The following is a 12,635-nucleotide window of genomic DNA, read 5'->3' as shown; positions in this document are numbered from 1 at the left end:
TCCAACCAATGGGAGTTTGAGGTGAAGATAATGAGCCAACCAATGGGCGTTTGGATTAACCGTGACATCATTACGGTTGAACCAATCAGCGTCCACCTTAATGAGACCCGCGTATAAAGCACTCGCCTTCACTTCTTCCTTCACTTGCTGCGATTTTTACCCTGAAGAGTGCAGCACGAAAAGCTTTGGTCACTATTATGTCGTGTTTGTTTGCTTGCTTGCTTGCTTGCTTGTTTGCTTGTTTGCTTGTTTGCTTGTTTGCTTGTTTGTTTGTTTGTTTGTTTGTATCCACATATCCACATATATCAGGCACACATCCTGACAATTATGGTGAGGAGCCACGGGTTATGTCTCACAAGGTAAAACCGCATAATCTGCAAAGAGCTGTGTGAGACATAATCCGTGGCGATGCTCACCATCATAGTCAGGAGATGCGTCTGATGTTTAAACGATGAATATGGTCATCATTGGTTAGCTATTTATTGCTATGCTGTTCTGATGAGAGCAAACAAGCCTGAAATCTTGATAGGTGGCTTGATTTGATTTGATTTGATTTTAATTGATGTCGACCATGTAATCTTTGTCTGTTCAACAGAGTCACTGGGCTGAGGCCTCTGGATTGGAGGTGACGCTTTGGTGTTGGACTCTGTCCAATGGATATCGGGGGAGTGCTTGTCACACTCCACATGTTTCGATATATAAACACAAACATATATATATATATATATATATATATATATATATATATATATATATATATATATACATATACATATACATACATACATACACACTGTTACGGCTGTGGAAATTTGCAATACACCAGAAAGGTCCTCAGGTTAGATATATCGATAAGTTCATGTGTAGTTAGTCCACACCCGTTGTTTAGAGGGAATATGTGTGATTCATCTGGGCTGCGACGCTTTGAGTTAGCCATTTTTCTTTACCTGTCTTTATTTTGGAACAACCACGCCATCTCAACAACCACGCCATCCACACCACAACACCACTAAAGGAGCAACGAAATCAGCCCCACCCCAATTTCTCCTCCGGTAAACAAGTTTGACGGTTGGAAACCAACTCCTGCCCCAATTTCTCTGAATGTTCCTCCCCCCACCCACGCGCCGCGAAGGGTGGGGCGGGTGCAGGAGAAATAAAAGGGCAAGAGTAGCACTTGGAAAAGAGGGCGGATAGCAGAGACTTGGGGCAGTCATGTGGAAGTCTTGGTCGTCGTGGTATTGGTCCAAGTCTTCAATGTAGACAGACTTGGGGCAGTCGGGTGGAAGTCTTGTCCTAGTGGCCGTGGGGAGAAGGCGTCACGACCTGCCCACCGTTGCAAGGCCCGAGATCAGGCGCGGCTACGCTAGTTGCCGTGGGGACGAGACGTCGCGACTGCCCACCGTCGCACCACGAGGGTGCGGGTAAGACCCTTCAGTCTCGTGGGCCTTTTCGGTCATCCACGGCCCACGGCCATAAAGGTCTACGGACCCCGTCTACCCCCTTGCCTGTGAGGGAGGTCTTCCTTTGTTTTTGTATGCATGCTGTGGCGCCGTGTCCTGCCAAGTAGAAACTGTGTAAGTGCTTGTAAATAATAATTATAGTCGGTCGTATTGCTTTTTCATTCTATTTGTTGCTTGTATATTGCATGACTGACTTGCTTGTGTTGTGTGTGTAATTGAAATAAATGTGCTTGTGTGAAACGTATCCCGTTCGTTGCGTCCTTTCCCTATTGGAAGTGCCATCTTGTATCGTGGAATGAGTAGTGGGTTTTGAATGCCGGGTAAACAGAATCACATCCGTCGAGGTTGGCGATAACACCGCTCGGTTATCACTGTAGCATGGAACGGACCGCTTAAGCGGTTCGTGTCCTCGGCCGACCTGCGGCGAGATATGATCGCCCGGTCAACCACTCGCGTAGGTACTTAGGTAGGTCGAATTTGGCGAGCAACCCTATCCTGCACGGGTGGGCAATTGGCACGATCGTGGTGAGGTTAAACCCCCACCCGTGACTGGCTCCTGGCGGTTGTTCCAGGAGGGTCATGACTGAATTGTCCGTCCGGAGGGCGATGCGGCTGCCATTAGAGGTACGCGGCCGATCGCACGCCAGGCGGGCCAGAATTCGCACCAATGCATACATACTGTGCCTTCAGAAAGTATTCACACCCCTTGACTTTTGTCACATTTTGTAGTGTTACATCCTGAATTTAAATTTTTTAAAAATTGTCACCGATCTACCCAAAATACCCCATGATGATGAAGTAAAAACATGTTTTCAGGAATTTTAACAAATTAATTAAAATGAAAAGCTGAAATGTCTTGCATCAATAAATATTCAACCCCTTTGCTATGACTCTCCAAGTTGAGCTCAGGTGCATCCAATTTCCTTTGATCATCCTTGAGATTTCTCTACAACTTGATTGGAGTCCACCTGTGGCCAATTCATTTGATTGGACATGAATTAGAAAGAAACACACCTTTCTACATAAGATCCCACAGTTAACATATCAGAGCAGAAACTCCACCAAGAAGTCTAAGGAACTGTTTGTAAAACTCCGAGATAGAATTGTGAGGACGCCTAGATCTGGGGAAGGGTGTAAAACAATTTCTAGTGTTGAAAGTTCCCAAGAGCACAGTGAGCTCCATCATTCGGAAATGGAAAGAATATGGAACTACCCAGACTCTTCCTTGAGCTGGCTGTCCAACCAAACTGAGAAACCGGGCATGAAGGACCTTGGTCACGGAGGTGACCAAGAACCCAATGACCACTCTGACAGAACTACAGAGTTCCTTGGCTGAGATGGGAGAACCTGCCGGAAGGACAACAGTCTCTGCAGCACTTCACAAATCCAGGCTTCATGGGAGAGTGGCCAGACAGAAGCCACTCCTGAGAAAAAGGCACATGACAGCACACCTGGAGTTTGTAAAAAGGCACGTGAAAGACTCTCAGAGCAAGAGGCAAAAGATTCTGTGATCTGATGAGATGAAAAGTGAAATCTTTGGTCTGAATGCAAAGCGCAATGTCTGGCAGAAACCGAGCACACTCATCACCCATCTAACACCATTTCCACCGTGAAGCATGGTGGTGGCAGCATCATGCTGTGGGGATGCTTTTCAGCTGCAGGGACTGGGAGACTTCTAAGGATGGAGGGAACAATGAATGGAGCCAAATACAGGGAAATACATGAGGAGAACGTGCTTCAGAGTGCAAAAGACCAAAAACTGCGGTGAAGATTTACATTCCAACAGGACAATGACCCCAAGCACACAGCCAAAGCAACACTGGAATGGCTTCAGAACAAGAACATGAAGGTCTTTGAGTGGCCCAACCAAAGGTCACACTTGACTCCCATTGAGAATCTGTGGAAAGATTTGAAGAACGCTGTTCACCGACGCTCCCCATCCAACTTGACAGAGCTTGAGCAAATCTTTAAGGATGAATGGGATAAAATCCCCAAATCCAGATGTACAAAACTAGACTCATGGAGGAGCAAAATGACAAAAGGAAACAGGTTACAGACTTACAGCCAGTGTCGGCGATATCTCGCATCTCAGTGAAAAGACACCATGCGATCTTTAACGTCCATGAACTAATGCTCGCAGCTGAGACAAATAGCTTAACATCCATCCGACGGAGGGCATATTCTTCACTGGGACTCCTTGCCTGGAAAGCAGAAATATTACAGTTTACATCAGGTTGAGAATCGAACCCAGAACTCGGCAGCTCAAAGACAAGTCGGGAATGCTGATTCGGTGGGGAATGTCGATCTGCACCTTCCTATCACACTGTTGTGGAGGTAATCGCAGATAACCAATAATGCAAAACATTATCGAACAAGATAATTGAGAATATACTAGAATATAAGACCCGTCACTTTGCTGATGGAAATACCAATCTTTGCTGTGATGGCTAATCAACAGGGCAAGAAGAAAAAGGATTCCTGGAAGTGTGGGGATAACCAGCGTTGCAAGTTGGCGTTTGCAGTTTAGCCACGTGTACCGATGAAAAAATAAAACAAACATTTTTTTTTCATCACAAACCTTCCCGGGAGTTTCCTGAATCCACCGTAATTTGATTTATTGAAATCCGTTCATCCGTTCTGAAGTTATAACATGACAAACAAACAAACAGACAGACAGACAGACAGACAGACAGACAGACAGACAGACACGGCTCCTTTAATAATATAGACCAGTTATCTTCACTATTTTTAGAGGGGGGGGGGCACTTTTGCCGATAAGACATCAGTGCGAGAGCTGCCACACCGCCTGCAGATCTCCGTAATACCTGCTATTCGCTCCACCCCCCATGTACTCTTCCTTGTGGTTAACTGGGCCCAAAGCATAATTGTATGTTTCCTGCTATGTTATTTCTATGTTTCGCGTTGTAAAACTCAACTGTAACCATTGGGTCAATTTGACAGCATTTATGGCGGATTATGATGGGGCGTTTTCACATTGATGTATTATCGGCCACAAGGCAGGGGCCGCACTTTAGGCTACCAGGGGCCGCCAGTGGCCCACGGGCCGTGCAATGAAGAACAGAGATATAGATGACACAAAGCAGTGGAGGTGTGTGCAAACGTAAAATTGACACAAATTCAAAGGTAAAAGTTAATATTTTACCCAATTAATGAACCTCTTCACCAATCAGCTCTGCACCAGCAATCTGAACATAAATACAGGAGAAATATAATGGAGAGCTTATGGCCTATCAGGATCTTTTAGATTGTTTCCACACTCGCCTCTGAGCTGTCTAGCTCGAATCTTGACCCAGCTATAAACAAGCAGGACGATGGTGACGTGCGTACGCCGTCCCTCGGATGGGTGCTAAGCCAGAGGACCCATCTACAGCATCGGTTGCTGGTGGATGTTAAAGAACCAACGGTGTCTTTAGGGAAGAGTCGCCGAGTTATCGCCGGAACATCGAACAAATTACAAATTCCTGCCCTGATTGACCGCTGGAAGAGAAGTGCAAACCACCAAAAATAACCTTTGCGAAGAGACTGCTTCGGCAACACTGATGAATCTGTGAATGACATAGTATGATGATAACGATTAAGACGACATTGACGACGGTGATGATGGGAATCTAAATCCAAAAATTATTTCTTAACATGTGTAAGATGTTCATTCTTCCCACGCAAACGAGTTCCTGGTCTGCTATCATATTTCAGAGATGAGATAGCACACATCAAAAGACTGTTATCATTTACTAGAGCACGTTAAACATATTGGGATACGCTTGGAAAAGGGTACGCCATTGTGTGTCGGTTTCCCAGCCAAATTATATATATTCTTGTCGATCTACTGTGAAGAGGTGTTGTGGGGGGCCAGCACTGCACCAGTAACACCTATAAGCAGCATTGCTGATGCACCCCAAATAAATGATGCAGCCACATTGCAGGTGCCAGGTATGCATCAATTAATCTAAGCTGGTTGTGTGCACAAAAATGAAAGCAAACTAAAAAAAAAAAAAAACAATGCATTCAAAATCCGAGCTCATGCAGTCATGTGTGCTTTCATCAAAAGTTTGGACCGCGATGACATTTAATTACGTTACTTGATCACGGTCGCCCTTTCACCAACGCATTTGTCCCCTTTGTCGCAAATGTTTCCAGACACGAGACAGAGCTTGTTCTATTTGCGAGACAGTCCAACTAAAATGGTTCTGAGTGGTGTGCAGAGGTTTAAAAATAAATAAATAAATAAATAAAAAATAAAAAACCCCACACACACTGGCAACCTTTCAGAACATGCTGATTCAACAAAAGACGTGGATACAACAGAGTCCTCATTTCACGATCAAAGGTTATATTTGCCAATGGATGTCATGATGACAAAAATGTTTCCGATTCCTCCAGGTTTGCAACACCCATCCAGGTATACCCACCTTCCAATCACGCAGACGGCAGTAGCGCAAAATATCCTGGCAGATGTCGGCCTCTTTCCGGCTAGCAGTGGCGGTCCAAGCAGCATGGCGCAACTCCACATACCTAGGAAAAGAGGGAAGGAATCGAGGAGCAATTGTAGGAAGGAGAAAGAAAGTGTCATTAAGAGTGACAGGAATAGGACAGGCAATCACGAAGAGACGGACAACAAGGAACATATCCATTAAAGGTTTCTCTGACCACATCCTCCCTTTCAATCCATACACTTGCATTGAACAAATAAATCCTGACACATGATAATCTCAAACATCAGAATAACATTTCTAAATAAGATTTAAAACTCCAACTAGCCCTCGCTCTTACACTCCTGCCTTGCACAGCCTCTCGTGTTCTTTGCAACGTCCTGATCCTCAGGCTGTATCACAGCCCCCGCCTCTCCTGCGATGTAAAAATCTGCGCAGTGGCTAATGAAATTACATCATTCCCCCCCTCCCCTCATTGCCTCCACCTTTAGACACTCGAAACCCTCCCCTTCCCTACCCTCACTTCAACCCACGGGGATGGAGAGGAGGAAGGTGAGAAAAAAGAAGTCTTTTTTTTAAATATTTTTTACACAAAAGACACCTAGATTTCCACGGAAAATTAATGCTTAGTCCACAATGGTCCTCCGGAGTTAGTTTATTTTTCTTTACTGAGCGTACCACTTGTCGTTAACCAAGTTAACCTACTCCACCGGGGTCGTGAAATATCGAATGGCACAGCCAGGATCACAAAATGGCCCAAAATTATATAGACACTGATGATAAACCTTGGGGCTCTTCACTATTAATACCAGCTCAGTGGGGGGTAAAAAAGGAAAGAAGGGTTCAACTCAAGGCAATACACAAGAGGGGACAAAAATGTACCGAGTAAAGGAAACTTAATTATATCTGATCTTGTCTCAATTTGTTAAAAGCTAGTTGGACTTGGCACAGATCTATAATGGTTTATAAATCGACTCTTACAAGTTTACACTTTGCTCACCCTGAAAAATATTTGGTATTTTGCCAATGTAGTTAATTGTGACCCAACTTTGATCAGCCTCGGTGGCGTAATGGGTAGGGGGTCCGCTCCAAGTCTGGGACTTCGGCGGTTCGACCCAAAGACTTTTAACATGGTTCGTGCTGCTTCCTTGCTTTACGCTCGGTATTTAAAAAGGACAGGGCACGGACAAACAACTAGAGGTTGTCAATAACAGTGCAGGCTTTGATGGGCCTAATGGTCTCCTCCTGCGTCAAAGTTCCTTGTATTGGAAGGAACTCATGTGATGAGAACCTCCTCCTAAAAGTGTTCTTTGGACCAAAAAGCCAAGGAGGGAAAGAAACATTGATACCAAATGTAAAGACAATGTCGAAGAGAAACCCGGAGGAAAATCCAGAAATTTTATAGGTTATGGAACACAATTAGCCTAATAGTCACAAAGAGTGGCAGCAGTTTGGGGTTTTTAAAAGGGAACAGAGACCAGCCAGCTTAACATGTCTTTACAATCAATCTACGGTACAAAGTTCCTTCCGTTAAACATGTGCAGCAGGTTTATTCAATCATGTCAAACTCACACCCCCATCCTCTAATCAGATTGACTGCGTGGGTGCACGTCATGTGTTTTTCCTGCAAATCACTCGGGCTAATTTGTTTATGTGTAGCATGTGCTTGGCAGTATAAACCAAAAATAAAAATAAAATAAATTAAAATAAAAATACAGAAAAAACAGAGGCAACCATTAAGAAATCCAGCCGTCCTAAAATACATGTCCATCAAGGGCAAAAGGGAATGTTAGCCACAGGGCATGGACCACTAGGCATATGAGGAAGTGTGGAATGATCACATCGAGTTTCGCGAGTCTATATTAACACCAGTTCTGGACAGGACCGATTCTGGTTTAACAAGTCATCAGCAAACAACAAAAAAAAATGTTCAGATGAACCTTGTGAAAAAGAAGTCAAATCTAAAAGATGCCGTGTGTGTCTGAGGCCATGACAGCCACAAGAACATCTCTACCGGCAAGGACGAGACAGAAGAGAAGCCATTAATAAGACAAATATGTGAGTTCACCAGAAATTACCAAGCACAACAAACCTTAATTGGTGAAGAGTGCAAGATTAGCATTTTAACCATCAGTTTCACACGTGTGTTTCTGACATTTCATTGGTCAAAGAGTACAAATAAATCCAAGAGAAGGCTGAAAAAAAAAAATATATATATATGTATATATATATATATATATATATATATATATATATATATATATATATATATATATATATATATATATATATATATATATATATATATATATATATATATATATATATATATATATATATATATATATATATCCTGGTGTTGGCGCAGTGGTTAGGGCAGTGGCTTGGGATCCAAAAGGTCCTGAGTTCAAGCCCCGTTGGGCCACTGAATTAATACACCAGGGGGTTGACTCAGCCTGTCATCCTTCCGAGGTCGGCGAAATGAGTACCAGTTGTACTGGGCCGGTGTCTTCTTCTTCTTCTCCTTTCGGCTGCTCCCATGAGGGGTCGCCACAGCGGATCATCCGATCCGCATAGTGATTTGGCACATGTTTTACGCCGGATGCCCTTCCTGACGCAACCCTGGTCGCCTCTTACGACACAGGGATATGGTACACCTATTTTAACCGGGGTATACACCGGCCCAGTACACTGGTACTCATTTCGCCGACCTCGGAAGGATGACAGGCTGAGTAAACCCCCTGGTGTATTAATTCAGTGGCCCAACGGGGCTTGAACTCAGGACCTTTTGGATCCCAAGCCGCTGCCCTAACCACTGCGCCAACACACCAGGCTGTACTGGGCCGGTGTATACCCCGGTTAAATAGGTGTACCATATCCCTGTGTCGTAAGAGGCGACCAGGGTTGCGTCAGGAAGGGCATCCGGCGTAAAACATGTGCCAAATCACTATGCGGATCATACGGATGATCCGCTGTGGCGACCCCTCACGGGAGCAGCCGAAAGAAGATATATATATATATATATATATATATATATATATATATATATATATATATATATATATATATATGAGTTTGTGTGTGTGTGTGTGTGTATATACACACGACATGGCCAAAAGTATGTAGACACCTGCTCGTCTCAACATCTCATTCCAAAATCATTGGAATTAATATGGAGTTGGTCCCCCCCCACACCCCCCCCCCTTTGCTGCTGTAACAGCCTCCACTCTTCTAGGAAGCCTTTCCACCAGATGTTGGAACATTGCTGTGGGGATTTGCTTCCATTCAGCCAAAAGAACATTAGTGAGGTCAGGCACTGATATTGGGCGATTAGGTCTGGCTCGCAGTCGGTGTTCCAATTAATCCCAAAGGTGTTTGATGGGGTTGAGGTCAGGGCTTTGTGCAGGTCAGTCAAGTTCTTCCACACTGATCTCGACAAACAATTTCTGTATGAACCTTGCTTTGTGCACGGGGGCATTGTCATGCTGAAACAGGAAAGGGCCTTCCTCAAACTGTTGCCACAAAGTTGTAAGCATAGAATCATCTCAAATGTCATTGTATGCTGCAGCGTTAAGATTTCCCTTCACATGAAAAACAGCCCCAGACCATTATTCCTCCTTCACCAAACTTTACAGTTGGCACTATGCATTCAGGCAGGTCACGTTATCCTGGCATCCGCCAAACCCAGATTTGTCCGTCAGACTGCCAGATGGTGAAGCGTGATTTATCACTCCAGAGAACATGTTTCCACTGCTCCAGAGTCTTTGCACCACTCCAGAGTGAGCTTTACACCACTCCAGCCGACGTTTGACATTGCGCATGGTGATCTTGGGCTCGTGTGCGGCTGCTCGACCATGGAAACCCATTTCATGAAACTCTCGACAAACAGCGTTTGTGCCGTCATTGCTTCCAGAGTCAATTTGGAACTCGGTAGTGAGTGTTAAAACCGACGAGAGACGTTTTTTCACGCGACGTACTTCAGCACTCGGCGGTCCCGTTCTGTGAACTTGTGTGGCCGACTACTTCACGGCTGAGCTGTTGCTGTTCCTCGACATCTCCACTTCACAATAACAGCACTTACAGTTGATCGGGACAGCTCCAGCAGGGCAGAAATTTGATGAACTGACTTGCAGGAAAGGTCACATTCTATGACGGTGCCACGTTGAAAGTCACTGAGCTCTTCAGTACGGCTCATTCTACTGCCAATGTTTGTCTATGGAGATTGCACGGCTGTGTGCTTGATTTTATGCACCTGTCAGCAATGTGTGTCGCTGAAATAGCCGAATCCACCAATTAGAAGGGGCTTCCACATACTTTTGGCCACGTAGTGTGTGTCAGGTCAGGTATGGGAGCATGTGCCAGAACAGCGCGTCGCTGCGTCCACTTTCCGCCGGTACTCCAGGGGCCTCCGTCTGGCCATCCCCCAGGCAGATGCCAGGCCCATCCCCATCTCCTTGAGATGATGGTCAACCTGCTGCAACCATGAGGCACGTGGTCGGCCCACTGGCATCCTCCACTCATGAGACTCCCTCGCTGAGAGAATCTGGTGAGCAGGATCAGCGTCATCAGGAAAACGAGCCACATGTCCATACAGCCGCAACTGACGCTCATGGACTATGCAGGTAACAAATCTCATCCGAGTCTCTCTCAGCAACCGCTCGTTGGACACAAAATCCGACCAGCGATAGCCAAGGATTCTCCGAAGAGACCTGGTACCAAAGGAATTAAGTCTCCGTCTCAGATCCTTGGTCAGAGTCCAAGTCTCGCACCCATAGAGCAAGACTGGAAGTACCAAGGACCTGAAGACTCAGACTTTCGTCCTCCTGCACAGGTACCGGCAGCGCCACACCCCATGATCCAGTGAATCCATGACTCCCCAGGCCCGACCCAGACATCTATTGACCTCTGACTCGCAGCCAGCAGAGACATGAATATCACTGCCAAGGTAAGTGAATCTCTCCACGACCTCAACATCCTCACCACAAACAGACACAGACAGGACAGCAGCATCCAAGATGTCACCGAAAGCCTGGATCTTAGTTTTGACCCAAGAAACCCGTAATCCCAACGTCTCCGACTCCTCATTCAGCACCTCGAGGGGCCCCAAGAGGATGTCTAAAGTCTCCGCAAAGATGACTGCATCATCTGCAAAATCAAGGTCCGAGATCTTGACATTGCCAAACGATGCACCGCAACTTGATCTCTCCGACATCCTCCCTAAAATCCAGTCCATACAAGTGCTGAAAAGTGTGGGGGCAAGTACACATCCCTGACGAACTCCAGTAACAACTGGAAATAAGTCAGAGATGGTACCACCACACTTAACAGCACTCAGTACCAGAGTAGAGTTCAGACATCAGATCGATCAGTTTTGGTGGCACCCCACGAAGACCAAGAATCCTCCAGAGGACATCCCGATTCACTGAATCGAACGCTTTACTGAGATCAACATAGGCTGCAAGCAGCCCCTGCCGAAACTCTCGTCCGCGTTCGATGAGGACACGAAGTGCAAGGATACGGTCAATCGTTGACCTCTTTGGTGTAAAGCCTGACTGCTCTGGACGCTGGTGCTCAAGCAGATGGTGGCGAACCCTATCGTGAATTATCCGAGCAAAGACCTTGCCCGGCACTGAGAGCAGCGTCACCCCTCGGTAGTTGTTGCAGTCTTGGCGATCACCCTTCCCTTTCCAGAGAGGGACAACAAGGCCCCTCTTCCAGTCAGTTGGGATGATGCCTGTGTTCCAGGCAGAGCACAAAACTGCATGCAACGACACGAGTGCAGCATTTCCACCAGCCTTGAGAAGTTCGGCATGGATGCCACAGATCCCTGGAGCTTTGCCCCGTTTCAACTGGTTCACCGCAGCCTGTGTTTCCACAAGCGAAGGTGGACCACAGTTGATTCGAGGGTCAGCAACAGGGATTGTAACACCCTTGACGTCCAACTCGACAGCTGGGGGATCAGCCTGGTACAACCGCTCAAAGTAACCGGCCCAGCGGGCCTTCACTTCAGACTCCTCTGTCAAGAGCCTACCACTCTCTGCTGGAACTGCAGTGCTCCGAGGGATGGGCTTGGATGAACGTAATGCACGAATTCCCCTGTAAGCGGGACGAGAATCACCTGTCCACAGGTGATGCTCTACCCCCTCACAGATTCCTCGCACATAGGCCTCCTTGTCCACCCTCAGTGCACGTACAGTTTTACGCCTCAGCTCCCTGAACAGCTCAGCTCTGCCATTCAGCCTGGCCCTGCGACTCTGGTCAATGGTATCCAGTGTCCCTTGAGAGACAAAATTCTTCTTTGCCCTGCGGTGAGCTCCAAGGCATCCACCGGCAACATCAAGGACGGTGGTCTTGAAGGCGCTCCACAACTCTTCAGGACCCCCCAAAGCACCCAGACCCCCCAAAGCACCCAGACCCCCCAAGTGTCCACTCTGCCTGTTCGCAAACTCCTCAGCTACTCTCTCATCCCTGAGCTTGGCAACATCCAGCCTAGGCTGGGATGGTACCATTCTCCAGGATTTAAGGTGCAGCTTTAGAGTTGCTACAACAAGCCTGTGGTCAGTATTGAGGAACTGAGCACTCCGGTAGACCCTGCAGTTCTGGATCATCCTCCAACGACCGTCAATGAGGACATGGTCAATCTCCTTTGCCACACCGCCAGCGTTGGAATACCAAGTCCAGCGATGCTCCTCCGCCCTTTGAGTGTATGTATTTACATATATAT

General features: G+C 46.4%; 1 protein-coding gene across 2 annotated transcripts in view; it reads right to left on the bottom strand.

Moving 5' to 3' along the window:
* Nucleotides 1-12,635, bottom strand: part of LOC147013595 (unconventional myosin-XVI-like) — a 216,530-nt gene that overhangs the window by 75,835 nt on the left and 128,060 nt on the right. For both annotated transcript variants that reach the window (XM_085855525.1, XM_085855524.1), the window contains exon 27: nt 5,891-5,993. In XM_085855525.1, the coding sequence (XP_085711651.1) occupies nt 5,891-5,993 (103 nt within the window). The remainder of the gene's footprint in view (nt 1-5,890; nt 5,994-12,635) is intronic.

Source organism: Eptatretus burgeri, chromosome 14 (assembly GCF_056783735.1).
Source record: "Eptatretus burgeri isolate ZD-2024b chromosome 14, Ebu_testis_v1, whole genome shotgun sequence".
NCBI lineage: Eukaryota > Metazoa > Chordata > Myxini > Myxiniformes > Myxinidae > Eptatretus > Eptatretus burgeri.
Note: the sequence above shows the minus strand (reverse complement) of the source record. Positions and strands in the feature narration are given on the sequence as shown.